Source organism: Microtus oregoni, unplaced genomic scaffold (assembly GCF_018167655.1).
Source record: "Microtus oregoni isolate MIOR12 unplaced genomic scaffold, Mior012 000054F_ref0000373, whole genome shotgun sequence".
NCBI lineage: Eukaryota > Metazoa > Chordata > Mammalia > Rodentia > Cricetidae > Microtus > Microtus oregoni.
This window is the reverse complement of record NW_024543830.1, coordinates 10,933,114-10,961,035: the sequence shown is the minus strand read 5'-3', so window position 1 is coordinate 10,961,035 and position 27,922 is coordinate 10,933,114. Positions and strand designations below refer to the sequence as shown.

The window sequence follows — 27,922 nt, the reverse complement described above, 5'->3', positions numbered from 1 at the left end:
TTTGTTCCGGGTCAGAACTTGAAATTCCTCCTCGATGAGCCCCCACCACCTCTGTTTCTACTTTGTGATTGACCCATCTCTTCACACACCATCCAGAGCCACACTGCCGCTGCTGACTAGGCCACTATCCCTCCCCTGCACAGCTGCTCCCACCATCCTCCCCTGCACTCCTGCTCCCATCATCCTCCCCTGCACAGCTGCTCCCACCATCCTCCCCTGCACAGCTGCTCCCACCATCCTCCCCTGCACAGCTGCCTTCACCATCCTCCCCTGCACTGCTGCTCCCATCATCCTCCCCTGCACTACTGCTCCCACCATCCTCCCTTGCACTGCTGCTCCCATCATCCTCCCCTGCACAGCTGCTCCCATCCTCCCCTGCACAGCTGCTCCCATCCTCCCCTGCACAGCTGCTCCCATCCTCCCCTGCACAGCTGCTCCCATCCTCCTCTGCACTGCTGCTCCCATCATCCTCCCCTGCACAGCTGCCTTCACCATCCTCCCCTGCACAGCTGCCTTCACCATCCTCCCCTGCACAGCTGCCTTCACCATCCTCCTCTGCACTGCTGCTCCCACCATCCTCCCCTGCCCTGCTGCTCCCATCATCCTCCCCTGCACCACTGTTCCCATCATCTTCCCCTGCACTGCTGGTCCCACCATCCTCCTCTGCACTGCTGCTCCCATCATCCTCCCCTGCACTGCTGCTCCCATCATCCTCCCCTGCACAGCTGCTCCCACCATCCTCCCCTGCACTGCTGCTCCCATCATCCTCCCCTGCACTCCTGCTCCCATCATCCTCCCCTGCACAGCTGCTCCCACCATCCTCCCCTGCACTGCTGCTCCCACCATCCTCCCCTGCACTGCTGCTCCCACCATCCTCCCCTGCACCACTGCTCCCATCATCCTCCCCTGCACTGCTGCTCCCACCATCCTCCCCTGCACTGCTGCTCCCATCATCCTCCCCTGCACCACTGCTCCCATCATCCCCTTCACTGCTTCTGACACTGCTAACTGGTCTGCTGGATCCTGCCGTTGACTCTAGTTTTATTTGCAGCGGTAGCCAGGGTGCCCTACTAAAACGCAGGTCAGAGCATGTCACTCCCCTACCTTAGAACAACTGTAGAGCCTTTTCAATGCCCTGTTAGCTCTTACTCCATTCCTTCCTTCCTCCCATCTTACTCTTATCCCCAGGCTGCCTTCTCACTCTTTCTCCCACCTACTCCATGGCTGTCCTAGAGCACACCCAGGCTTTCCCGACTCCCCGATCTTCTCTCAAGACAGGGACCATCCTGTTTCAGATTGTTTGCCCCCACATCCCCTTGTTCCCACAGTACTTTCCACCCTCTGGCATCGCATGTAGTTAACCCTTTATTTGCTGTCTAGGATGTAAGCTCCATGAAGGCAGTGTCCTGCTCATGGCTGTACCCCCAAACATGACCATCAGTGCCTGGCACAGAACAGCTACTCTGAGAAAGCTACTGAATGAATGAATGGATGAATTAACGAATGAACTAGTAGTGGTGGGAAAGAACATAACACCCTACTCTTTAAAATTGTGCTAATAATTACAGGAGCGGGAAGGAAATCGGCTGTGAGTGTTTCTTTTCTCTCCCCATTAGAATCTCTAATGGGATTGTACGGTTGTGTTATTATTTCTGAAGCAGCGGCTTTCCAGTGTTTAACACTGGGCCAAACTCTGTTGCTGTGTATTTCCATCTTTTCTCCCTGATGGGTGAGGGGTTTGCTGACTGACTTCCCTCCCCACCACCATCAGGAGGCTGGTGACACCTTTAGCCCCCAGCTTCTACGCAGACCCAGCCCACGCTCTACAAAACCTTTGAGCATGTACTGTGTCCTGTGCGTGTGGCTCTCTGTCTGAATTGTCAGTACACAGTGCACCCCAAACATGTGCCTCACATTTGTGCCCCAATCCTGATTATTTCTACCTCTAGGAATTTTAGTGAACCGTTAATTCCCACTGATAAGGATGCCACCTCCCTACCAAGAGATCTTTGATACAGTATGGGTCAAAGTCACAGGACCCAGACCTTCTATCTTGGCATTTCCAGAAGGATTAACTGAGAGAGCAAATGACTCCAGCTCCTGGGTGGCTGGAGTAACGGTTCAGCAGTTAAGAACGTGTAATGCTCTCGCAGAGGTCTCAAGTTGACAGTACTCGTGTTAAGTTGCTCATAATCACCTATAACTCTGATTCCTTCTTCTGTCCTCTGTGAGTGCCAATACACAGGTACATATACCAATGCACAGCTGTGTACATGCATGTGCATACACACACACACACACACACACTCGAAGAGATCCTAGGAAAACTCAGTGCTGCTTGCTTGCTAACCTTCCTTGTCCTCCTGCTGGTGATGATAGCTATCTATCCCCCTGTTTCCGGTACCATGCTTGCTGGCCTCAGAACTCAGCTCCTTCAGGCTCCCTGTGTGGGCTGATGGTCAGCAGCTCTTTAGAAATTCCCCAGCCTTTCAGAGCCAGTCCGGAACTGCTGAGGCATCCTGCCTCACGGATTAAACATACCTACCAGGTTCTCAGCCTCTCCAGCATGTAGACAGCCATTGCTGGACGGCCCATCCCATGCTGTAGAAGCCAAGCTAATAAATCTTTTAGAACACATATTTATTCAGTCTGTTCTCTAGAGCAGTGGCTCTCAGCCTTCCTAATATTGAGACCCTTTAACATAGTTCCTCACGTTGTGCTGACCCCCAACCACAAAATTATTTTCATTGCTATTTCATAACTGCAATTATTTTTTGGGGGGGAGGAGGATTTTCGAGACAGGATTTCTCCGTAACTTTTGGTTCCTGTCCTGGAACTAGCTCTTGTAGACCAGGCTGGCCTCAAACTCACAGAGATCTGCCTGCCTCTGCCTCCCAAGTGCTGGGATTAAAGGCGTGCGCCACCACCGCCCGGCTTCATAACTGCAATTTGCGACTGTTATAAATCATAATGCAATATTGGTGTTTTCTGACGATAGTCTGAGGTAACCCCTGTGAAAGAGTCATTTGACCCCCAAAGGGATGTGACCCACAGGTTGAGAAGCACAGCTCTAGAGACTCTAGAGATCCGTGTACCTTCAAGTTTCTCCTCACAGGCTTCCCAGCCTCGATTCCCTTTGGACCAACTCTTTAGAAAAATCAGCTGAGACAGCAGTTTTTCTACGTTTTCAATCATATGCTGATAATTAGCTTACTATCAGGCTGTGGATCTCTTTAGGGCAGAGACAGAGTTGCCTCAGGTTCACCATGCCAGAAAGGACCTGCCCTCAGTGCTGGCTCCCCAATACACTTGCCTCGAGGGCATCCTTAGGGTAAGCTGGGGTCTGGAAGCCCTTCTCTGGGAGTGAGGCCTTCTAAAAGAAGACCCACAGTGAGTTCCTTCCTCCTCCAGCCATTGCCAAAGATGAAGTTTTTCCTTTGGCTCCTGCATACAGCTTCACTTCCCTGGTGAACGGTTCTGCCAGCTGCTCTTAGTCCTAATATTTTGGCAGCCAAACAGCACACTGCTCTGCAGACGATGGGGGAAAGTGCTCACGATCTGAGAGCAACAGCTTCCCTGCTCGCCAGAGCTGCACTCAGGATCCAGGGTTGATACTGGGACGTCTCCTGGTATCACCTCTGCCCTGTGAGAAGATACTGTCTGGAGAGTCGCACCCACAGCCCCACTTGCAAACCACAAACTCAAGTTTATGAAGGACAGCATGGACATCCCTGTCCCCCCAGGACCTGCTACTCAACCCTGGTACAGCATGACGTGTCACCTTGGACATGCTCTCTAGGAAATGACACCATTCAGGTATCAGGATAGTGTTTCTCAGCCTCTCTTGTGTCTTTGAAACAAGGTGAATATCTAGAGTTATGGGTTGTGTTCTTCCAATACTGGAGACAGACATTATTTCAGAATATGTATTAGCTGGGGAGCAGGAGGCGACTGACTGGCAGTCAGCATATTGGCTCCTAGCATGCAGCAAGAATGCAGCAGTCTCGCGTAGTGTAATATATCGCAGATCCATGGGTTCCCATTTATGATTCTAGAATGCATTATTTGCAACAACTTCAAGTATATTAGAACATTTTGCAGAATAAAACAATTTGTATTTTTGTTTTATTTTCGTGTGTGTGTGTGTGTGTGTGTGTGTGTGTGTGTGTGTGTGTGATGGGGGGAAGAGAGAGAGCAGTTTTGGAACCTCAGCACTGTTGACATTCTGAATGGTTAGATCTTTGCTATAGGGCTGGTCCATGTTTACCTGTGACTCCAGCAGCTGATTATCAGAAGCAAGTTGTGTCAATCACTCAAACATTAATACCGCCTCCTGGAGAGCAAGAATGCCTCTCCCAGTTGGGAGCCACATCTCTAGACACAGTGCGCATGAGACCCTCTGTTCTTATACTAGGAACCACAGGACTATTATACTCTAGAACTGTCAGCATGAAACTGTGGCCTTTGGGGTATTTGTTGTGACAGTTCCACTATGTACCCCAGAGTGCTGAGTTCTCCTGCCTCAACTTCTCAAGTGGTGGGGTGCACCTCCACACTTGTCTGTGAACAAGTGCTGGGATTCCCCTCCACACCTGGGTGTGAACAGTGCTGACGTGCACCTCCACACCTGGGTGTGAACAGTGCTGACGTGCACCTCCACACCTGGGTGTGAACAGTGCTGACGTGCACCTCCACATCTGGGTGTGAACAGTGCTGACGTGCACCTCCACACCTGGGTGTGAACAAGTGCTGACGTGCACCTTCACACCTGGGTGTGAACAGTGCTGGTGTGCACCTCCACACCTGGGTGTGAACAGTGCTGACGTGCACCTCCACACCTGGGTGTGAACAAGTGCTGACGTGCACCTTCACACCTGGGTGTGAACAGTGCTGGTGTGTACCTCCACACCTGGGTGTGAACAGTGCTGGTGTGCACCTCCACACCTGGGTGTGAACACGTGCTGGTGTGCACCTCCACACCTGGGTGTGAACAAGTGCTGGTGTGCACCTCCACACCTGGGTGTGAACACGTGCTGATGTGCACCTCCACACCTGGGTGTGAACAAGTGCTGGTGTGCACCTCCACACCCGGGTGTGAACACGTGCTGGTGTGCACCTCCACACCTATCTGTGAACAAATGCTGGGGTGCACCTCCACACCTATCTGTGAACAAATGCTGGGGTGCACCTCCACACCTATCTGTGAACAAATGCTGGGGTGCACCTCCACACCTATCTGTGAACAAATGCTGGGTGCACCTCCACACCTATCTGTGAACAAATGCTGGGGTGCACCTCCACACCTATCTGTGAACAAATGCTGGGGTGCACCTCCACACCTATCTGTGAACAAATGCTGGGTGCACCTCCACACCTATCTGTGAACAAATGCTGGGGTGCACCTCCACACCTATCTGTGAACAAATGCTGGGGTGCACCTCCACACCTATCTGTGAACAAATGCTGGGCTGTACCTCCATGCCTGTCTGTGAACAAGTGCTGGGATTCCCCTCCACACCTGGGTGTGAACACGTGCTGGCGTGCACCTCCACACCTGGGTGTGAACACGTGCTGGCGTGCACTTCCCCACCTGGGTGTGAACAGTGCTGGGATTTCCCTCCACACCTGGCTGTGAACAAGTGCTCGGGTGTACCTCCACACCTGGCTGTGAATAAAGTTTTCTTTTAATCATATTGATTTCAGGCACTGGGGAGATGGTCCAGCAGTTAAACCACAGTCTGCTCTAGGAGAGCAGCCACATGGCGGCTCACAACTGTCTGTAATTCCTGTTCCAGGAAATCCAATGCCCTCTTCTGGCCTCCAAAAGCACCACACACGTACATGGCAACACAGACATGCATGCAGGCAAAATACCCATCATGCAAAATAAATAAATCTTTAAAATAATAATTAGACATTAAAATGTTATATCCATTAGCTATTATTGTGCTTATTATCCCTTAATTTCAGCAAACATATTAGTTGACCAAGGGAAAATTACTTTATTGAAAATATAAAGAAGGCATGGTGGCACACACCTTTAATCCCTGCACTCAGGAGGCAGAGGCAAGTGGATCTCTGTGAGTTCAAGGCCAGCCTGGTCTATAGATTGAGTCCAAGATGGCTAGGGCTATGTAGGGAGACCCTGTCTCAAAAAAAAGAAAAAGAAAAAGAAAAAAAGGACAGCAATAACAAAAAAGAAAGTGTAAAAAAAAAGTATACTCAAATAGTCTATATTCAACTCATTCTATAACTTATGATAAAATATGTTAAAACCTCAGACATGGTAGAATCAAATTTTTAAAATTCAAATAATTTTACAACAGAAAACAGATATGATTACTATTATTATTATTATTTCGGCAGAGTCTCATTCTGATTGGAACTTGCTATGTAATTGAGGCTGGCCTTGAGCTCACAGAAATCCACATTGACTCTGCCTTGTAAGTGCTAAGATTAAAGCAGTTTGGAGAGAAAAAACTGCGCCCATGTTCCCAAAATATTGTTTGTAAATGTTCTTTTACATTTAAAGGGGGAAATGATATAAGTATGAGTAATTTGCATTGGTGTGGATTTTACAGTCAATTTTGTTATATGTATATGTATTTCTGATCTTGATTAAGGTATTGTGATTGTGTAGTTCATTTAAAAATGTAATGTATAATTAAAAAATATAGGTTAATGGTTAATCATCAATAATAGTCAAGCTTGTAGTCATGTTAGTTAGATTTTCTAGATATATAGAGATACATTTCAGTTAGATAGACATTCTTCATATCTTTCAAAGACTGCAGAATATGGCATTTAATGTTTTAATAACTTAGGACTTTTCATGACAATGAGACATATCTGCTCCTGGTGGCACCAATCTACTTCGAGAGGAAGATGGGCATCGAAGAGGATCCTTATGGAGTTGGATAGCCATTTGGGCAAGAAACTGCTCTTGCCTGGACTGGACACAGAGAACCCGCAGAGAGAGGACTACTGAACTTGCCTAAGGTGAGATGATCTTTCGGGGTTCCTGATTCATTTTGAAAGAGTCTGCGAGACATTCTGCAGGACACAGCAGATAGTGACTGAACTGTCTTTGGAATTTCCTGCTTCATGGAAATGTCTGCTGGATACTATGGGCCTGAAGGCTGAAGATGGATGCCCCAACCATACAAAAGAACTTTGGGTGACTGTCCAGGCAGCAAGATGTCTCTGTCATTTCTAGAGTTTTCTTATTTCTTGTTTACTTAGGTAATATTATATCCTTCTGGAGTCTTTGATGGAGTTGAAGAATGAATAGATAGTTATAGTTTTCCTTAGTTATGATAAAAGATAAAATAGATATAAATATTGTAACTGTAATTCTTGCTTGATAACTGTTTTGCTATATGTAATTTTACTATGTTAAAGTTAAAGCCTTTCTTTTTTGTTTAAACAGAAAAAGGGGAAATGATGTGGGAGTGATTTCTTATTAATAAAGAAACTGCCTAGACCCATTTGTTAGGCCAACCCTTAGGTAGGCGGAGTAAACAGAACGGAATGCTGGGAGAAAGAAGCTGAGTCAGGGAGTCGCCATGATTCTCCCACTCCAGACAGACGCAGGTTAAGATCATTCCTGGTAAGCCAGCTCTTGGGCTACACAGATTAATAGAAATGGGTTAGATCAATATGTAAAAGCTAGCCAATAAAAAACTGAAACTAATGGGTCAGGCAGTGTTTAAAAGAATACAGTTTCCGTGTAATTATTTCGGGTAAAGCTAGCTGGGTGGCAGGACACAGCCCGCTGCTCCGTATTTCAACATACCACCTCACCCTAATAAACAATGTGAATATCTTGATTTATATGCCAATATAATAAGCGATTTTGCTAAAATAAAATCATGGAAAATAAAATTCATGGGGGCTAAAAACAATGGCTCAGTGAGTAAAGGCATCCGCTGCACAAGCACAAGGACCTGGGTTCAAATCCACAGCATCATGGCCACACATTTGCTCTGAGCCCAACATCATGACCTCACAAGAACCTAACTTAGCCGCCTTTGGTATTTGGTTAAATTCCTGTCACGTAAAAACAACATTTTCATACGCATTTCGCATTTTGTTTTTGTTCTGTGCAAATGTGTGTGTTCACGTGTTGGGTATGTATGTGTGCATGTGAGTGCAGGTACATGCACGTGTGTGCACGTAGAAGCCAGAATGCCATTCTTCCACTGCACCTTGCTTTTGAGACTGGGCCTCTTACTGATATGGAGCCTGCCATAAAGATAAGCTGTCCAGTGAGCCCCAGGGAGCCTCCTGTCTCTCCCTCCCCAGTGCTGGGGTCACAAGTCCACACCACACCCTGCTTTTCAAAAGTGAGTTCTGGGAACTGGGTTCAGGTCCTCATGCTTACAAGGCCGTACTTTCTCACCTGCGCCATCTCCCCAGACCTGCATTTTGTTGTTCTGCTGTGCCTGCCTGTGTGGGAAGTTATGGTGTATTTTATTGAGGTTCACTTGCCTGGTTTATCGTGCATGGTCTTAGGCCTCCACTTGTCCTGACGCCCACCAGAGTTCCAGGCCTGCCTCGTCCTCTTGCCCTGAGGCCTAAGCCCAGGACCTGAGATGTGACCACAGGGGATCTAGGTCTGAGGATGGGTGGGGATGGGGTATGGCTTGCTGAGCCAGGGCAAAATGAGCAAACATACACTGCGGCCCTCCCTCATCTGCCTTAGGTTCCAGCTTCCTAGCAGTCCTCCCTTGTCGGTGTTTAGAATCCAGTCCCAAGCACGACCATCTTCTGGCCTTCTGCTTAGCTGTCTGCAAGAATAGCGGAACACCGCCCACTTTCCAGGCACTGGGCTAGGCTGAGGGGGATGTGTGACAGTTACCGCTTTATTGTTTCATTGGGTGTGCTGGCACACACCTGTGATCCCAGCCCTTTGCTGGGAGCATGGTTTCTGGCATTACAGAGAGCACATAACCCTTGCATGTAACATCAGCACTTGGGAGGCTGGCAGAAGGGTCACCGCAAATTCAAAGTCAGCCCAGCCCATACAAAGAATTCAAGACTGGTCTGGGCTATGGAACAAGACCTTCTCTCGAAAACAAAACAGCTCATTCCCAGAAGGGCGGTCCTTATCAATTGCCACTCTGTCCCTTCCTGTCCTCTGCTCAGAACAGATCCTGTGTAATTCATTGTGTTTATTAAGTTTCATATTCACGTTTTCAGAATCTTGCTTTCTGCTATCGTTGTTTTAAGCAACGATTAATGCAAGCTAAACCAACATGGACTTGTTAAGCTCCTATTACCTGACCGGCATGGATCTGTCCTCATATGACTCAATGGTCAGAAAAACATGGTGTGTCCCTAAAGGAACTCACACCTAGGTGGAAGCAGGCAGGCTGTTTAATGCTGGGCTAAGGCAGGAACAAAGGATTTGCATGAAGCTGAGTGGCAGCAGAGGAAGGGAGAAATAAAGGGTCTGGCAAGGGAGGATTGCAGATGCTGCCTCAGCTGAGACTTAGGATGTGTAGACTCCCCGCTCCTGAAGCCGGTGAGGGACGGGCAAAGGACGCCATCTCGGTGCCCTCTGAGCTCTCTCCTTTTGTTGTAGCCTAGCAGTGTGACAGAAGAAATGACACCCTGACTCCAAAGATCAACTGTGTCCAGGATTTTCTGGCCCTCGTGCTACAGCTGGCCCTGCAAGCTTTCACATGTGCAGACGCAGCTGTCATCCCTGCAAGCAGGGGGGGTGAGAGATGCCGCTGAGGGCGCCCAGGCTGTCTACCTTCCAAATGTAGTTGTGGAGCTCTCTGAGGACAGAGATGTGTGTGAGGATCCTGCTGCTAGAGATGTCAAAAAAAAAAAAAAAATTGGAAGACACTGCTATACACTGAAGAAACTCAAGGCGCATTATAAAATGCATGAGGAGCTTGGAAAGTTGGTGAGCAAGGCGCTAAGTGAACACATGGAGAGGCTTCCTTCCCAGGACTAGAGGATAAGGGAAGGGACTGCAGTGGGAGGGTTAGTCTGGGTGCTTGGGGAAGGCTTTAGGAAGGAGGCACAAGGTGGGTATCACACCAGGAGGAATGGGTTGGAGAAACACATGTGAACAGAGAGCTGATGTATGCATGTGGGACCAGTGGGTCATGCATACACCAAGGGTCACGCTGCAGAAAGGCCATGGGGAGAGAGAGGGGTTGCAGAAGTGAGAACTGGAGGTGTGAAGAGGTGGAACTGAGAACCGGAGGAACCTGCTCCTTAGCAAGGTGGAAGCAGATGCCAGTTAAGATCCACTCCAAAACGTGATGAAACAGAAAATACCTATAATCCTAACACTCAGATAGCAAAGGCAGGAAGACCAAGGAGGTCAAAGACTTCTTGGCTTCAAGAAGTGATTAACCGATTAATTCGTTACAAAAAATAATAGATCCAGTCCAACCCTGTGCCCTTCCTTACCCTGTCTCAAGAAGTGATTAACCAATTAATTAATTACAAAAATAAAAGATACACTCCAACCCTGAGCCCTCCTTATAGACAGATCCACTTCTGGGTGCTCATCTTCCCTGGCGTGGCCCAATCCCCAACCCTTGGCTTAGACTAACCTGGGGGTTAATACATTCCTCCTGATTTAGGGAGAGTCTGTAATTAGTCCATACAGCACTGGGTGAGAGGCTAGCAGGTTCTGGGGTGGGAGGCACAGGGAAGGAATGCATTGTGAGTGTTGATGTGTCTGATGTGAGATCTGGAACCAGCATCGTTTTGCTGCTGGCCTGAGGGTGAAGCCAGTACAGAGAGGCTGAGGCAAGATCCCAGAGCCAAGGCCCAGTATTGGAGCCTCTCCTCCCTGGGGCTCTTTCTTTCTTTCCTTCCTTCCTTCCTTCCTTCCTTCATTCCTTCTTTCCTTCCTTCCTTCCTTCTTTCCTTCCTTCCTTCCTTCCTTTCTTCCTTCCTTCCTTTCTTTTTCATTCTTTCTTTTTCTTCCTTCCTTTCTTTTTTTCTTTTCTTCCTTCCTTCCTTCCTTCCTTCCTTCCTTCCTCATTTCTCTCTTCCTCCCTTCTTTCTTTCTTTTTCCTTTTAAATTAGGGTCTCACTGTTTTGACTTTGTAGGCCTTGAATTCTTTATGTAGACAAGGTTGGCCTCAAACTCAGAGATCCACCTGCCTCCAGTTCCCCAGGTCTGGCCTCTCAGGATTTCTTATTATGTGAAATTATAATATTCCCTCTTGATACTTAGATCCCTGGGGTGGGGTTTTTCTGCAGTTTCTAATTAAGAGCATCATCATATCTATGTATTTATTTATACTCTCCCACATCAATAACAATGGAAAAGTTATAAATTCTAGACAGAGAAATCCATGAAGGAAGCTGATATGTGCTAACAGCTGCAGACATTTCAATATGATTATCTTAGTTAGGGTTTCTATTGCTGTGAAGAGACACCATGACCACAGCAATTCTTATAAAGGAAAACCCCCACATACAGTTCAGAGGTCCAGTCCATTATCACCATGGTGTAACAAACACGGTGGTGTGCAGGCAGACATGGTGCTGGCTACATCTTGATCAGAAGGCAACAGGAAGTAGACTGTCTCACTGAGCATGCCTTGAGTGTATATGAACCCTTAAAGCCTGCCTCCACAGTGACACACTTCCTCCAACAAGACCACACCTACTCCAACAAAGCCACACCTCCTAACAGTGCCACTCCCTTCAGGGGTCATTTTCTTTCAAACCGCTGCATTGTTTAATGCATGGGTTGCTGGCGAGAGTTTGGAAGGTGGTCTCTGGCAGGGATGCTTTCCCTATACTGGGTTGGCAGGCAACCCTGAAGCCCTTGCCCAACACTGGCACTTGCTCTTGGCTGTCCCAGCCTCCAAACCTATGAGAAATAAATTTTCTCTTTGCTTTGTAAATTGTCCAGTCTGTGGTATTATAATAGCAGAAAGAGGACTAGGCCAGTTGGCTATGGAGTGTCAGGACCTCCTTCTCAGGACCTGGACACCTCCGGCTGTTCTACAAATATTGACGAGGTCCCAGGATTGTGTGGGAATAAGATACAATGATACAGATGGCCACCAAAGTGAGAAAGACCCCCAGCGAGGCCAACTCAATAGCCAGTGAATGTCAAGGTGAACCGGGAAGTATTAAGTAGGGAGAGTGGCCACTGAGTGGTTGGTTGGTTGGTTGGTTTGTTCTTGAAATAGGTTCTCATTACATAGCCCAGGATGACCTCAAACTGGTGACAGTTCTGTTGTTTCAACCTCCCGAGTGCTGGTATGATAAGTTTGTGACCCCAAACTTGGTGCAAAGAGCACTTCCCCCACTAAAAGGCAGATAAGAAAGACTGCTGGCTGCGCAGACCGTTCAAGCTGGTGACTCAGTTGGCACTGGAAGCCGTGTTCTCTCTGCTGACTCCCTGCAACTTGCTGAACACCAAAAAACCTTGAGTCTCAGCTCCTCCAGGGTCTCTGTGTGGCTCAACCATGAAGGTCATTTCTCAAGGACATTTTCCCAGCTTGTGTCTGAGGAAGGGCTGACATCAGTCCCATATCCTGTGGCCTTCTGTCCCCCTAGCTGTCCTGATTGTAAACTTCAGTAAGCGTGCACTAGAACATTTTCACTCCTGCTAAGAGCCACAGCCAGCCTCCGCCGGATCAGCCTTCATCCGAAACAAATCTCTTCTTGGATAGGACTTGAACCAGGATTGATTCTCCATTTTTAGCCCTAAACCATGACCTCTTGCAATGGATTCTAGAGATCTCTTGCAATTGTCGTTATCCCGGCACTCTGAAGTTCCATGATTCCATTCATCAACAGATCTGCCCCTTATTCCGATGCTCTACTTCAGAGACACAGAATCCAATGACCTTCAGGAATCCCAGCATCCCCCTCCCCTACTACACTCCCACCTTGGAAGGACAGGATGGTTAGGTTAACACTAAACCACTTTGAAAAGTCTTTAGAAGTACCATGTGCCCAGAAGTGCTCAACTACAGAAATTCTCACAAGATGACTACACTACCATCCAAGGTACAGAGTGGAGCATCCTCAGCCCCCCTCAGAGGTCTCCTCCTTCTCCATCACCAACCCCCTCAAACAGAACTTCAAACACCACGCAAGCTCATAACCAGGGGGAAACTCAAACCTATCTGTCTGCTGAAAAACTCTGCCAGAGGGCAAGGAGGAACACTGGAATCTGCTGCAGCGATGGCTAGGACCAGAGAGTGGCAGAGAGGGGACAAAAGGGACAGGGGTAGGAGCAGGGTCCAGAGCCCAACTAGTCCATTGTCTTAGTTGTGCTTTTCTCTAGCCATGCGGATTGATTGGATGACCTCAAAGCCTCCCACACCAGAGCAGAAAGTCTTTTATCCAAACTGATCATCCGGAAAGCAGGCCTCCCACTGATGCTTAATTCACTCAAGGAAAGATTAGAAGAACCTGGTTCCCAAGCTTCCAGAAGTTGTTGGTAAAATTCAGCGGGAACCTGCAATCCTCAGAGACTTCTATTTTTACCAAAAAAACACACACAGAGAAGTGGAGAATTTTCAAATGAATTAGACATGAGATTGATCTTTTTATAAAAGAGAAAAAGAACCGCGATGTTATGTTTGAACTCTGCCTCTCATCCCTGGTTTCCCTCGGTTGACTCGCCTTGATGGCTCAGGTCAGGCCTGTGTTCCCACCCAGGTTCAGCCCACTCAGTGACCAGTAGTCAGGGACATACCAAGGACTCCTTGAAACAGTGATCATGGTTTTGTCTGCCAACCCCAACCCAGACCTGAAGCACTCTAAGGGGAGCTGGTCAAGACGATTCCTCCAGGAATCATCCAAATGAGAAGCATGCACACAGTAAGGGCCACTAGTGGCCTTAAACAGGACCGCTCAGACATGGCTGGAGAGAGAACCCTAGGTTCTCAGCTGGTGCTGCAGAGCTAGGAATCTGCAGATGTTTCAAAGCTGTCTTATTTAACATTCATCACACTGCGCTCCGTGGCAGAGCCAGCTGCCTGGCCCGCTCATTTCTACAAAAGCATTCAAGCACTGTGCGTCTCTTCTTCTGAGCTGTACACACGCAGTATTTGTGGTCCTTACCCAGTGCTCTGTGGACCCCACAGGTTCTATGGCAGTAGCTCCAGGGCCACCAGGTACCCACTGCTCTGAGTCTCTCTGCTTGTTAACTGGGAAGCTCAGTTTATACGTATTACGGGATGCCTTTCAGGATACCGTCAGGCAGGTGGTTCTGTCTTTCTGGCCAAAACAGAAAGATTTTTAAAATGACAGATGTTCTTTGCCTTGCAGTGGGCTTGAATGCCAATAAACCCAGCACCAGAGGGGAAGATTCAGGTAGTACAGCTAAGCTCTTGAACATCACAGCTTTGCAAACAGCTGACTAGCAGACATGTGGAATCTTGGGATATTCCCACACCACCCTGCCATCTGCAAAGTTTATGCTTGAGAACCATGAGATCAGAAGAGAGTGTCAGATGCCCGGGAGCTAGAATTGCAGGTAGTTGTGAGCTGACACTTGAGCACTGGGAACTGAGCTCTGGTCCTTTCTCGGAACAGAACATGGTGTAAACTACTGAGCCATCTCTCTAGCCCCTCAGAATGGTATGCAAGTTCAGGGTGCTCCCTTGGGCCAAGCTCAGAACCATCCAACACATGTACTGGTTAGAATCCCCTGTGAGGTCGTCTGTTATCCAGATCCCAGCCTGACTGGAACCTGTGAATCTGTGCTCACCGCCTGACACCCCCTGGAGCACCAGTAGCCCAGAAAAAGACAGAAGTCCAAACTTTCAAGCATGGCTTCTATCGAATGCATATGGTGTTTGTAACATTAAAAAGTTTTTTAAAAAAATCAAAACGAAAAACTATTACTCATTGAGGACTGTCATTAACTGATACATAACTTATCAAGTAAAATAAAGTTAATCTTAAAATGCCTTTTCTCTTTAAGAGGTGGAGACGTCAAATTCTGATCTTAGTGAGGTCTGAGGAGGGAGTAAGAGTAAAGGGGGCTTCTGTGGAACAGCAGGAGATGGTAGGGTCTTGACTAGAGGAGGTAGGCCTCCTTGTCTCTCTCAGCCAGTTACCCGTGTAAAAGTAAAAATGCCAAATTCTGTAATGCTTTAAGAGAAGACAGGTGTTCCTCAGCTTATGGTATGAATGAGTCTCGATAAACCAAGTGCAAGTACATAAGTGTATGGATTATTAAATATTGGCGATGCACTGATTGGTTTGAACTGTTAGGTGACATAATTTAGAATCACCTGGGAAGAACATCTTAATTGAGGGTTATTTAGATCAGGTTGGCCCCTGGGCCTGTCTGGGGGTGATTGTCTTCACTGTTACTTAACTCAGTCCACTGTGGGTGGTACCATTCCCTAGACTGCGCGCTGAATTGTATAATAGTGGAGAAAGCTCTCTGAGCACAAGCAACAAGCAAGCAAGCATCCACATGTGTATTCTCTTTCTCTCTTTGCTGTGGATATGCTGCTTTAAGTTTCTGCCCTGACTTCCCTGCAGTAATGGACTATACCCTGGAATTGTAAGCCAAATAAACCCTTTCCTCCCTTAGGGGGCTTTCTTTGCCACAGCCACAGAAATAAAATAGGACAGGAAATTAATTCAAGAGAATCAAGAAATCGGTCATCAAAAGAACAAATAATCCAATAAAAAATGGAGTGCAGATCTAAACAGAGAACTTTCAACAGAGGAATCTAAAATGGTTGAAAGACACTTAAGGAAATGCTCAACATCCTTAGCCATCAGAGAAATGCAAATCAAAACAACTCTGAGATTCCATCTTACACCTGTAAGAATGGCCAAGATCAAAAACACCGATGACAACTTATGCTGGAGAGGTTGTGGGGTAAAGGGAATACTTCTGCATTGCTAGTCAGAGTGCAAACTGGTACAGCACCTTTGGATGTCAGTGTGGTGATTTCTCAGAAAACTAGGAAATAGCCTTCCTCAAGATCCAGCATTACAACTTTGGGGTATATACCCAAAGGATGCTCAAGGGTACCACAAGGACATGTGCTCAGCTCTGTTCATAGCAGCTTTGTTTGTCATAACCAGAACCTGGAAACAACCTAGATGTCCCTCAACCAAAGAATAGATAAGGTAAATGTGGTACATTTACAAAATGGAGTACTACACAGCAGTAAAAAATAATGATATCTTGAAATTTGCAGGCAAATGGATGGATCTAGAAAACATCATGTTGAGTGAGGTAACACAGACTTAGAAAGACAAATATAATATGTACTCACTCATAAGTGGCTTTTAGACATAAAGCAAAGAAAAACCAGCCTACAATTCACAACTCCAAAGAACCTAGACAACAAAGAGAGATATATATGGATCTCATCTACAAGGGATGTAGAAAAAGACAAAATCTTCTGAATGGAGAGTTTCAGATTCCAGAGTGCTAAAGATGTGATTCTAGAGTTGCCAGCAAAACTACCTGCCTGGGGGAGGTCTGAAGTGCCTGGGTGATGGGCAGTGTAGTTATGTCAGCCACCAAGAGGGACCACAGCCCTCATCTACTTTCTGTTGACGAATACCCTGACTCCTTCATAGGCTTGAAAGCCATATTAAAGACAAACTAGATCCATTCCTGTTTATGATTAAATTTGTTTCTCAAGGATTGGGCTATGTCCCACCTGTAACCTTAACTACAAATGATTCTGTACTGGCTGTTCTAGGAATTGGCAACTGTGTCTTTGTTTCAAAGGGTTATTATGATCACCTTGTTATGACTGCCTTGCTACCATGTCTTGTTTCAGAAGTTTGTCATGATCAACTTGTTTTGCTTATGTTCTGCTTCTATAACCCCACCTATTTGTCTGCCAACCCACCCCCCAATTCTGAAACCCTCTACTCCTGAACTATAAAACCCATATTATATATGGGTAATATTGAATATTACCAATATTCAACTGTAATCTATTGAACCCCACCTTCAGAGAGAGACAGCCCATGTACACAAATAAAAAGAAAAGCTTGCATTAATTAATGTGGGCATGATTTGGGTTGATGGACTTTTTCTTCCTATCTGTGGGATTAACACTGTGTCAAGCCTGACACCCAGTCCAATCACAGGAGGGAAAATTCTATTAAACTAGGCAGAGCAGACTTCCTCTAGCTAGAGGTAATATTCATCATCATCATCATTAATGCTTTAGACTCGGATGCCTCTGAACAGTGACTTTTAGAGAGTAGGTCATGGAGCCCCAAGAGCCCCCAAACTCAGAAGGTCCTTCAGGGAAGACAATTTCTCATAATAACCTGAAGATGGTATTCATCTCTGGCACTGTGCTAAGCCTGTGTGCTGGAAGGAATGGAAGGTGACACCGAGGTCTACTCCTTTGATTCGGGCCTGGCGCTGGGCTGGGCTCATCTCCACACTAGGAAGCTGCCCTTAGGAATGTTCTGGAGAAAGCAGTCAGGATTGCTCATCCCCTCAACCTTGAGTCCCTGTGTTGTGACAACCCCTGGGATGTGCTGAAGAGCCTTCGGAGGAGGCTGCTGGATGACAAGCTGGGGAGGGAGGGGGAGCTGAGCTGCAAGATTTTTTTTCTTGTTTCCCTTTTTAATGGAGCACCACTTTTACCTAGAAGAATCACTGGTAGACAAAATGTGGTTATTCAGACTTGGATATGTGGCAGTTTATTTTAAAATGAACAAAATGAGCCTGTCACATCAAAAACCCATGAACAGTATTTGTTGCCAATGATAGCACTGAAGTTTCAAGAAAAAAAAAATTTGAATTTTGGAAAACTTTCCAACCACAACCATAAGCTGAACAGTTTTTCAGTGGGTTAGTGCCCTTCTGAGTAGATTGATGGTGAAATTAACCAATGGGGTTGTCAGGTCCAAAAGAGACCTGGGCAAATGGCTAACTGTGGTGCCTATTAGCATTCCAAAGCTCACTGGCTGCCAGGCTCACTCCACCTGAGGATCCTTTCAGCACTTCCCATCCTGCCCCTAACTCTCCAGCCTTGCTTCCCTTCTCCCAGTTCCTGATTCTTATATAACCTAGCGGTTCAGCTATGCGATTTCTTGGCTCCCTCTCTGCTCTCTTGGCTTCCTCTTTGTTCTCTTGGCTCTCTTTGCTCTCTACCCTCTTGGTCTCCTTTGCTCCCTATGTCTTCTCTTCCTTTCTTGCCCTCCCTCTCCTCTGTTGGACCAGTCCAGTCTGCTGGTCAGGTTCAGTTCTCCTGGTTCTGAACTCTTCCAGATGCCTTTGACTGTTCTCTCCTGAATATCTACAATACAAACCTTCTCCTCAACCATACTGTGGAGCAGTTGTGTCTCCATTTCCTTCAGAGGTTTGGTGGGGAATAGTACCATGTAAAGAGATGTCTCCACATTTGGAAGGTCTACTTAACTCATCAAAACACTGTTTCCCAGTGATCATTGCACGATACTACTAAACCATACAAAAGTGGGTCTTATATAGTGGGACTAGAGAGATGGCTCAGCAGTTAAGAGCACTGGCTGCTCTTCCAGAGGTCGCAAGTTTAGTTCCCAGCACCTACATGGCAGTTCACAACCTTCTGTAACTCCAGTTTCAGAGCATCTGATGACTTCTTCTGCTTTCCATAAGCATCAGGCATGCATGTGGTACACAGACATGCAGGCAAAACACCCATACACAAAATAAATTTTAAAAAAATGTATCACCCAGAAACACAATACACTAAAGGATTATTTAGTATAACAGAGATGGGTATCTTTATTGAACTCTGAAGTCAGATTTCAACTGCAATTAATTTTTAAGCTAACTACTTCTTACATACACATTGTTTCAAATAACATCCATAATTTTATGAAAGGACAATAGAATACTTTTCCTAACCGCAGATATATGGGTGTAGATTTCCTTTACAGTCTTTAATCAAACAACATATCACAGCAGGTGAATGTAATAATCCAGACATTAAAGAGAACTGCAGACATTAAAATAACGCTACTCTTCTAGCTCAATCGTTTTGTTCTGGGAAATGCATTTTTAATACATTAAAAAGTTATTTTTAATGTATTAAACATAAATGCATTTGAAGTATTAGATGCAAATATTAAATAGAAATACATTGGAAGCTATATGCAAATATGTTAGCTTTTGTTGGGTTCATCATTTTTCTTAAAATGAATTACTAAATAGAGCTGCTTTAAACTTGAGCTTTTAAATTTATTAATAAATAATAATTGTAATTATTGCTGATGGTGGTGTGTGTGTGCACACGAGGGGGGTGCACATGTGTGACAGCACCTAGAAGGAGATCAGAAAACAGTTTTCAGGAGTTGGTTCTCTTCTTCCACAGTGAAATCCAAGGCCAAACGCAGGTCATCACCCTTGCATAGCAAGAGCTTTTACTGACTGAGTCATCTTGCTGGCACAACCCTGAGTTTTGACTTTGGGCATAATAAACAATGATGACACACATAAATAACACTTGAAAGTTCCTCGAGTTTTCAGAGCACAAAAGTGAGAGAGAGAGACTGATGTGCAGGGCAAAACTATAATCCCTTCCTTAGGACAGTAAAACAGGAGGCCCAGGAGTTAGTGCCCAGCCTGGGTTATAGAATACATCACAGACTAGTTTTGGGCTACATAGAGAGATCCTGTCAATTAAAATAATAATACCTCATATAAATAAGAATTTTGAGACGGTTTTGATCTAGAGCAAATCCAATACTTTTTCTGGAGGCCGGAAAGAGCTCAGCCACCAAGAGGAAGGATGTTGGGCTTCAAGAGGAAACTGAAATGGATTGCTGAGGAGTACAGAGTTTGTTGAAAGGATTCTTGATGCAGGAGAATTGTCTGTATTCTGTCAATCATGTTTTAAATAAACGCTGATTGGACAGGCAGGAAGTATAGGTGTGTCAACCAGACAGGAAGTAGAGGCAGGACGATGAGAACAGGAGAATGCTGGAAAGGAGGAAGCCTATTCCTCTCACTCCTATGCAGACCACCAAAGAAGCAGGATGTAATCTGCCCGGCTGAGAAAGGTACCGAGCTATGTGGCTAACACAGATAAGAACAATGGGTTAATATAAGCTACAAGAGCTAATAAGTAGCCTGAGATAATGGGCCAATCAGTTTTATAACTTATGGAGATCTCTGTGTGGTTTTCTTTGGGACTTGCCGGCTGTAGGGTACCAGGCAGGACAGAAACCCCAACAAGCCGGCCCTCATATTACAGATTCTTAGTGCTATGGGCAGATAGACAGAGAGGCAACAGCATGGCAGAATCTCTGGGGGACTATCGGGACCCAGCACCAGAGACAGAGAGCTTGGTGGAGGTCTCTGGTCTCCAAAGAAAAGAATCAGAGCCCACATAGCAGAAATGGGTTCCATTTCTTAGAGCTTTCTGAGGACGGGGGAAGTTTCACAGTAAGAGCCTGTAGCCGGGCTCTCTGATGCCCAGGCAGGAGGGGAGGGTAAGAAACAGAATGTGTGGCTTCGATGTAAACTCACGTCCCAGGTGACATATCCTGGCACCAGAGAGTCTATTAACTAGGGAATCAGTCAGTGTCTCAGTAAGGTGCCCATCGGCAGGTGTGAAAGGGAGTCACTGAAGATGCTATGGCCTGACCAGAGGCTGGAGACTCTAACACTATATTCTTACTTGGGAGGGGGGTATAGCAGAGGTTATGCTTTATAGCTTAAAATTCATTTTCATCTAAGTTATATTTTATCTCCAGCTCCTCTCTGGATGGTCAACAGAATCTACCTTTTGCATATGAGAAACAAGAGTGAGGAGAAATGTCTAGTCTCTAAAGCAGATCCTGGAAAGTGGGTCCCATGTGAATACTCCAAACCCAGAATGCCTCTGCTCATACACACATTACCTCTGGACCTCATGTGATCTTCAAGTCCTTCTCTCTTCCTTCCCCTCTCTCCCTTGGTTGGTCTCATGGATAACATGTGGCTGTCTTTATAAGGGGGACTGAAGTCCATATCCCAAATTGAAACAGTCTGTACTTGGCCACAAAAGCTCCACCCACAGCTGTCAATCATCTGCCCCCTGCCTGTGACTGAGGGAACAAGGGTGACTGGATCTCCCAGGAGCCATCCATAAAATGCTCTGGGCCAATTGAGACATATAAGCTATTTCATGAAAGATGACTAAGCCAAGAGGATTATGAAAAAGAAGTAGCCATGAGGAGACAGGAGAAGTTCCTGACTACCCATGCAATCCTCAGTAGATCTGACCACACCTCCTTTCCTGGTCCCCATGCCCTGGAGGTGGCCCAGAGTACATCTCTATCAGAGTCGCCCGGGCTGCTCTAGGACTGGGGCTCCTAGTGACTAGATAGACCATTTCCCACTCTATGAACTGGAACAGTGGGAGATTGCTGCACATTGGTTTGGGGGCATCAGACTGAGCCCCCAACATTTGCTTTCCCTGTCAGAACCTGACCCAACACACTGAGGCACAGGAGAGTTGGGGGTGTCTCCTCTATCTCTGAGCTCCTCCTTGTTCCCTGGGAACCACATGTTCCCTTCACCAGAAGATGCACAATAATCAAACACACTCTTGAGTCTGTGGAGACCATTCCAGTGGGATTCAGAATCAGGTGCAGGGATTTCAGGTCATAGGAATTCCTGGTAAGGAGGAGCTCTTCTCCAGTTCAGAAAGCAAATATGTTTCCAGTATTTATCCAGAGCTTTAGTGAAGTGCCAGAGGGCCCAGGAACCCTGGCTTTGGTCGAAAGTACACCTGTGCTGCAAAGAGGGATGGAGAGACTGCATCCTGCGATCTTGTTTAGCCATCGTCTGCCCTCTACCTCTAAACCACACCCTCTTCTGCACACCTCCCCTAGGCCAGCAGTGTGCGGCCTGCACATCTCACACTGCACCCTCCCCAGTCCCCTCTGTCTAATGATTTGCTTTCTTTACACATATGTCTGCGTGTGCATGTGCACCTGTGCAGGTGTCTGTGGAGGACAGGGGGCAGTTGTGGGTGCTGGGAACTGAACTTGGGTCTTCTGCAAGAGCGGCAAGTGCTCTTAGCTGCTGAGCCATCTCTTGGCCCCGTTCTCTTCTTTCTAAGCACTGTGATAAAAATCATAGGAAGTCTTTGCAGGGACTTGTTACAGAGCAAAGCTTCAATGGAAAGGACACTGTCATCCCAGGCTGGCAGGAATGCACATAGCACGACTTTTCTTCAGGGCAGCTTGGCAGCACGCTAAGGAAAGGGTTCGTACATTCTGATACCATAATTTCTTTAAAAGGATTTATCCAAAGTTAATAGCAATGTATCATAAGACATGCTCATGTTAGCAAATGATCAGAAGCAACCTAAAAAATGCCAGATACAAAAGAATGAATTAAAAAGATGATTACAGCCCAATATGTGTGCCCCTGAAAATCTTATTACCAAGAATGATGGTAAACTGCATAAGATAAACTTATGAAGTTGAAAGTCAGGTTATAAGAATCAGTGAGCACACATTTAATCCCAGCACTCAAGAGGAAGAGGCAGGTGGATCTCTGTGAGTTTGAGGCCAGACTGATCTACAGAGCGAGCTCCAGGACAGCCAGGGCTACACAGAGAAACCCTGTCTCAAACAACAACTGCAACAATAACAACAAAAAAACCAATGCATCCGTACATGCTGGAGCAAGCCTGCAATCCCTGAACTCAGAAGGCCAAGGCAGGAGGATAGAAAATTAAAAACAGCCTGTATCACACAGCAAGCTCTTGTCTCAAAAACAAATAAATACACAAATAAGTAAACCATTGTTATTAATAGTTTGGCCTTGTTAGGACCACAATAACTGCAGAGACCATCTGAGGAAGGAACGATTTCTCTGAGCTCACAGCTTCACAGTGCTCAGTCCATTCTGCGGGGAAGAAACGGCCAGTCAGCTGAGTTCCTGGTGGCAAGAATGTGTGATGGTGGTTTTTCACATCACATGGTGGACCAGGAAGGGACAGCACACTCTCGAGGACCCGTCCCCAGTGACCTACCTCCTACAGCTAAACCCCACTTGACAGCTTTTCCAGAATGTCCCAAAGTAGTGCCCCCAGCTGGACAACAAGTATTCAATATATGAGCCCAGGGGGGAACATTTCATATCCAAATTACAGCATTAATATTTTTTAATGTAACATAAATAATTTTAATATATTTTTCAAAATGTTCTACTTAAAATGACAATTGATGCAGCTAAGAGCCTCTCCAGAACTCCATACTTGAAGTCAGATAAAACGCCAGCTTTGTGGGTGCCATCCTTCGGCACTGCCTAGAACTCATATGGTAAACTACAGCAACTGTGCATCCCCACAGCAATTTCCCCCCAGTCACGTGATTTCAAGACTCTCTTCTGAATCATCTCAAGCATCCAGGGAGACCTCCTTACCTCCTCTGAGTTGGTAACTCCTATCTGACAGCCACTGCACCCACCTTACTGCAGTAGGTGCTCCATTCCAAGCACCTCCCTGTCTCAGCTGCACCTGCTCAACACACCCTTTGAAGGAATGCCTGCTATGTCCTGGGACCACACAAGAGAGTCATGTATGGGCTGTGGGCTAGCCTCTGTGATCCCATGCTGAAGCCCCCACAGTGAGGAGTAAACTGTGCCCTGTATCACCTTTTTCGCTTATAAAATTAGTGTGTGTAACAGGCTGCAATAACCCAGAGCTGGAAGCAGACCTCCAAAAAAGAGATACAGAAGGAGTCTGTCAGGTAGAATGCCTATGCCATTTTCCTGAGATAAACAAAGAAGGGACACCGTGGAAGCAACCTGTGGCCTAGTCACCCGAGCCACCTTCCAGGGAAAGATCAAGATCAGATTGAACTGTCTCGCTGCTTGGTTTGAGGTCCTAGGCTAGTCAGGTGTACTCACCCGCAGTAGCCTTTCTCGGCAGCTGTAGAGAAAATGGCAGGCCCTCCACCAAGAGCCTGTCTGTGAACTTCCAACTCCCTAACAGGCTCCCCACGCTGGGAAGAGAATAATCTTGGGTTCCCACAAAGACGCACAGGAATAAAGCAGAAGTAACTCAGCAAGGCAATTTCCTTTACCAAACACCAAGTGTCAGCACCCGAATGGAGCCAGCAAGCACACACAGCTGAGATGGCCTCATATCCCTGATGTAGGTGGTAACTGCGTCTTCTCCTAGTGGTGGGAACTCAACAGCACAGTCTAATATGATTGGCTAATTGGCTCAAAGGAGAAGGGTTTCGTAAACAAAGACCCTGGTCAGGCTAACTACAATTGGTAGCAAACAAAAAGCCCACTATCTCTCTCACCCAGAAGCCTAGATTCCAGGATCACTGGCCCAACCCTCTCCCCTTACAATGGATACACATGAACTAATATTCCCCTCCTTCCCCATATCCTCAGAGGACACATTCCTTCCCTGGAACTCCTTCTACTCCCGCTGCTGCTCAAAATTCAGAGACAGCCTGACTACATGAACCCTATTCTTTTCTGAGACCTATGAGAAAGACTCGCTCCGACTCTGCCTATTGGACCTGAACTCACATCAGAGTGCCCCCATGCCCCTCCCACCTCCCCCTCTTACACTCCCCCTCTCCAGCCAGGCTGCTGTCGGTCTCTCCAGGGCACTCTAATAAACATCTGGCCCAAGAGGACGATCCACCTCTGTGTCCCCCTGAGCCCCGGACTTGAGGTCTTTCATTCACAACCCATTAGTATATTCTGACTTTTGGTCCATGGTTTTCTATACCTTGTAAAATAGCTACACTCAGGGTGGGGAGAGAAAAATAGACTCTTCTCCCCATCGGTTTGTGCCAAACTACAAATAATCTGTATCCTAATTCTCTTTGGAATTTAGGGAAACCAAGGCAAAGGATAAGAAGCTGGGCACTGATAACATTTCCATCCACCTCCACTGCCTATGGCCGCCTTGCCAGCTCTTTCTGAGAGCTCCCCCTTACCCGTTAGCTACAGTTAAAGAAGTCTTCCCAAGCTGTGGGTTCTCTGCAGAGAGCCAGGTGTGACCTCTTCCCACTCTGGGATCATGCTGTGTTGCCGGGTTTTGAAAGTATCCCAGCCTGTGCCCAGAATCTCAGGGAGCCTTCTGTGCTGTCTAGTTTTATATCAACTTGACACAGGCTAGAGTCATCTGAGAGAGAACCTCAGTTTGGAGAACGCCTCCATAAGACTGGGCTGTAAGCAAGCCTTACAGCATTTTCTTAATTAGGGACTGATGGGGGAGTGTGGGCAGAATATTCTGTCCCTCCAGTCAGCTCTCAAATAACCACATAGAGATTTATAATTAATCACAACTGCTCAGCTGATAGCCTAGACTTATTACTAGCTAGCTCTTACAGCTTGCATTAACCCATATTTCTTATCTATGGTCCACCAGAAGGTTCAGTACCTCTTCTCAGGCATATTGATTTTGCTCCACGGCTCCTAGTGACCCTTCATCCCCTAGTTCTCTGTCCGCAAACCCTGCCTAACCTCTCCCTGCCTAGCTTTTGATCATTTAGCTCTCTATTAAACCAATGAGAGCAACACATCTTCACAGTGTACAAAAAGATTATTCCATAACAGGGGAGAACCCAGCCCATTGTTGGTGGGGTTGACCTCGGGCTAGTGGTCATGGGTTCCATAAAAAAGCAGATTGAACAAGCCATGGGAAGCAAGCCAGTAAGCAGCACTCCTCCATGGCCTCGGCATCAGCTCCTGCCTTCAGCTTTCTGCCCTTTTTTGAGTTCCTGTCTTGACTTCCTGCAGTGATGAACAGTGATGGGGAAGTATAAGGCAATTACCCTTTCTTCCTCAAGCTGCTTTGGTCACAGGGTTTCATAGCAACAATAGAAACCCTGACTAAGGCACCCTCCCTCCACCACCACGAAAACCCCCTTACCACTCTCTGCCCTCAACGCCTCTGGGGATTTCAGCCTGATGAGGGGAGCGTGGCAAGGGAGTAGAGACCCACGGAACCCTAGCTTTTGCTTTTGCTTTCTTGTTTTTTGTTTGTTTGTTTTGTTGCTTGTTTGTTCCCTTTTCCTGGTGACAAAAATCCTTGTTCTGCGCAGTTTGATGAGGACAGGAGGATTCTGGCAAAAACCAAGTTCTAACTCAGTCACAATTGCCCGGCAATATCTCCAGGAAGTAAAGGGAGCCTGCCTGTCTGCCTGCCCGCCTGCTCAGTTCCAGCCTGTGCTACCTCAGGAAAACAGGCAGGGCTGCTGCACCTGGATGGTGAGAAGGATGTCCAATGGCTCTCCCCACATGGCTAACCCTGCCTCTCCTGGAGAACACCACCTGTTTGCTCTGCTTCCCTCTCCCGGCTTGAGGGCTCAACATAGCTCACAGGACTGAAGCTTCCCCAGGCCAGCTGCTTTCACCAGAGTGACTGAGGAGTTTAGCTCCTGCTTGCCTGCCGAGGGCACCTGGGCATAAAAGAGTCTCAGAGAGCTGGGGAAGAGTCTATTCTACATAACTGGAGCCTGATTTTCTCTAACTATTATTATGCTAAATCAAAACAAAAAAAAATACATCAGAAGGGTCTGTCCCTGCCTCCCACCCCCAACCCCAGTCAGGACTTGGCCAGTGAGCCAACACTGTCAGATGGAAGGTAAGTTCCATCATTGAATATCTGGGAAGGTTTGGGTCCTTAAATCATCTGGTCCCTTTGACCCAGGAACAGCCTGCCAGCCTACTGCCATCACCAAACAGAGTGCAGGCACCCTGGCACCTTGGCTTAGGCCCCTTTCCAATCGGCTGCCACACATGACTTGGTGAGCGATCTCTGGCTGCCATTCCAGGGAAAACAGATGGCTGAGAAATGATTTTCTGGAGTTTCCCAACCAGATTTCTCTCGGAGATTTCATGAAGCAAGCTATGGCTTTAATATTCACCCCTGAGGTCCCGCCCGGTTAGGAAAAGCCTAAACACTATGGCTACAGGTCAGGACAACATACTTTCATTTGGGGAGCACAGATAGGAGGGTGGGCAGGTTGAGGTTGTCATAGCTGGCATTAAGTCAGAGAGAAGCAATGAGGCGGGAGAGGTCAGGTAGAAGGCTGAGCTTGACACTAGGGTCACCACACCATCTGCATGGGAAGGGAAGGACCCTGGCACCCACCTTAGCTCAAGGCATGGCAGCCTGCTCACTGTTTTCATCTCTCGCCTCGGCCCCTCCACAGATAAAGGCATTTTTTTTCCTCACTAACCATTCTCCGGGGCAGTAACCTCTGCTCACATGGCTTTTATGATCTTACTCCATCAGGCACCACCATCCTTCTGAGTTCCCATACATTTGCCCAGTTGCCCACATGCTCCTTTAGCTTCACCTCAGCTACGAGCTGTGTCCCGTGCTTGATCCTCTGGTTATCCCTGGGTCCTTTGTCTATTTCCCTGAGAAGGAGCCCAGTCTCCATCTTTACCTGACCACCCCCACCTCTCTGAGCCAGGCCACCTACTTACTGTAACTGCATCCTGATGGATCACCCTTTGCCCATTCCAGAGTACAACCAGGGACATCATTCTTGTCACCAGATAGGTCCTCCTGCTGCCTGGTTTGAAATCCTACAGTTCCCTGATCTGTCAGCATCTGCCCTAATGTCATTTATGATCTAGCTCCGTATCCACAGCCTCTCTGATCCCTGGCACCCAACACAGCTGACCGCTTTAATTCAAAGGGTGCCCCCTTTCTTTCCAGGAACTTTCGGAGGCTGTTTCCTCTGCCTGGAGCCCTCACTCACACAAGTGAAGGGCCCACTGACAGCAGCCTAACCATGATTGGTTGACTCCTACCAACTGATTTTCCCTAAAAAGCTGCTTCCCCTTAGAAGACCCTGACCTTTCTCCTGCTTGTTCCTTTGTTGTTCTGTCCTTACTCTTATCACAGAATTGCATGACTTCCATTAGCGTGCTTGTGTGTGTGTGTGTGTGTGCGCGCGCGCACTCGTGTGCAAATACACAGAGGCCAGAGGAGGACATTGGTGT

General features: G+C 46.9%; 1 protein-coding gene across 1 annotated transcript; it reads right to left on the bottom strand.

Moving 5' to 3' along the window:
- Positions 1-124: 124 nt before the first annotated feature.
- LOC121437812 (loricrin-like) lies at positions 125-8,410 on the bottom strand. The gene is made up of 4 exons (XM_041637871.1): positions 8,402-8,410; positions 4,902-5,128; positions 4,628-4,732; positions 125-1,070 (listed from the first exon to the last, which is right to left on the bottom strand). Exons 1-4 carry the CDS (start codon positions 8,408-8,410, stop codon positions 125-127), a joined length of 1,287 nt encoding a protein of 428 aa, XP_041493805.1.
- Positions 8,411-27,922: the final 19,512 nt, after the last annotated feature.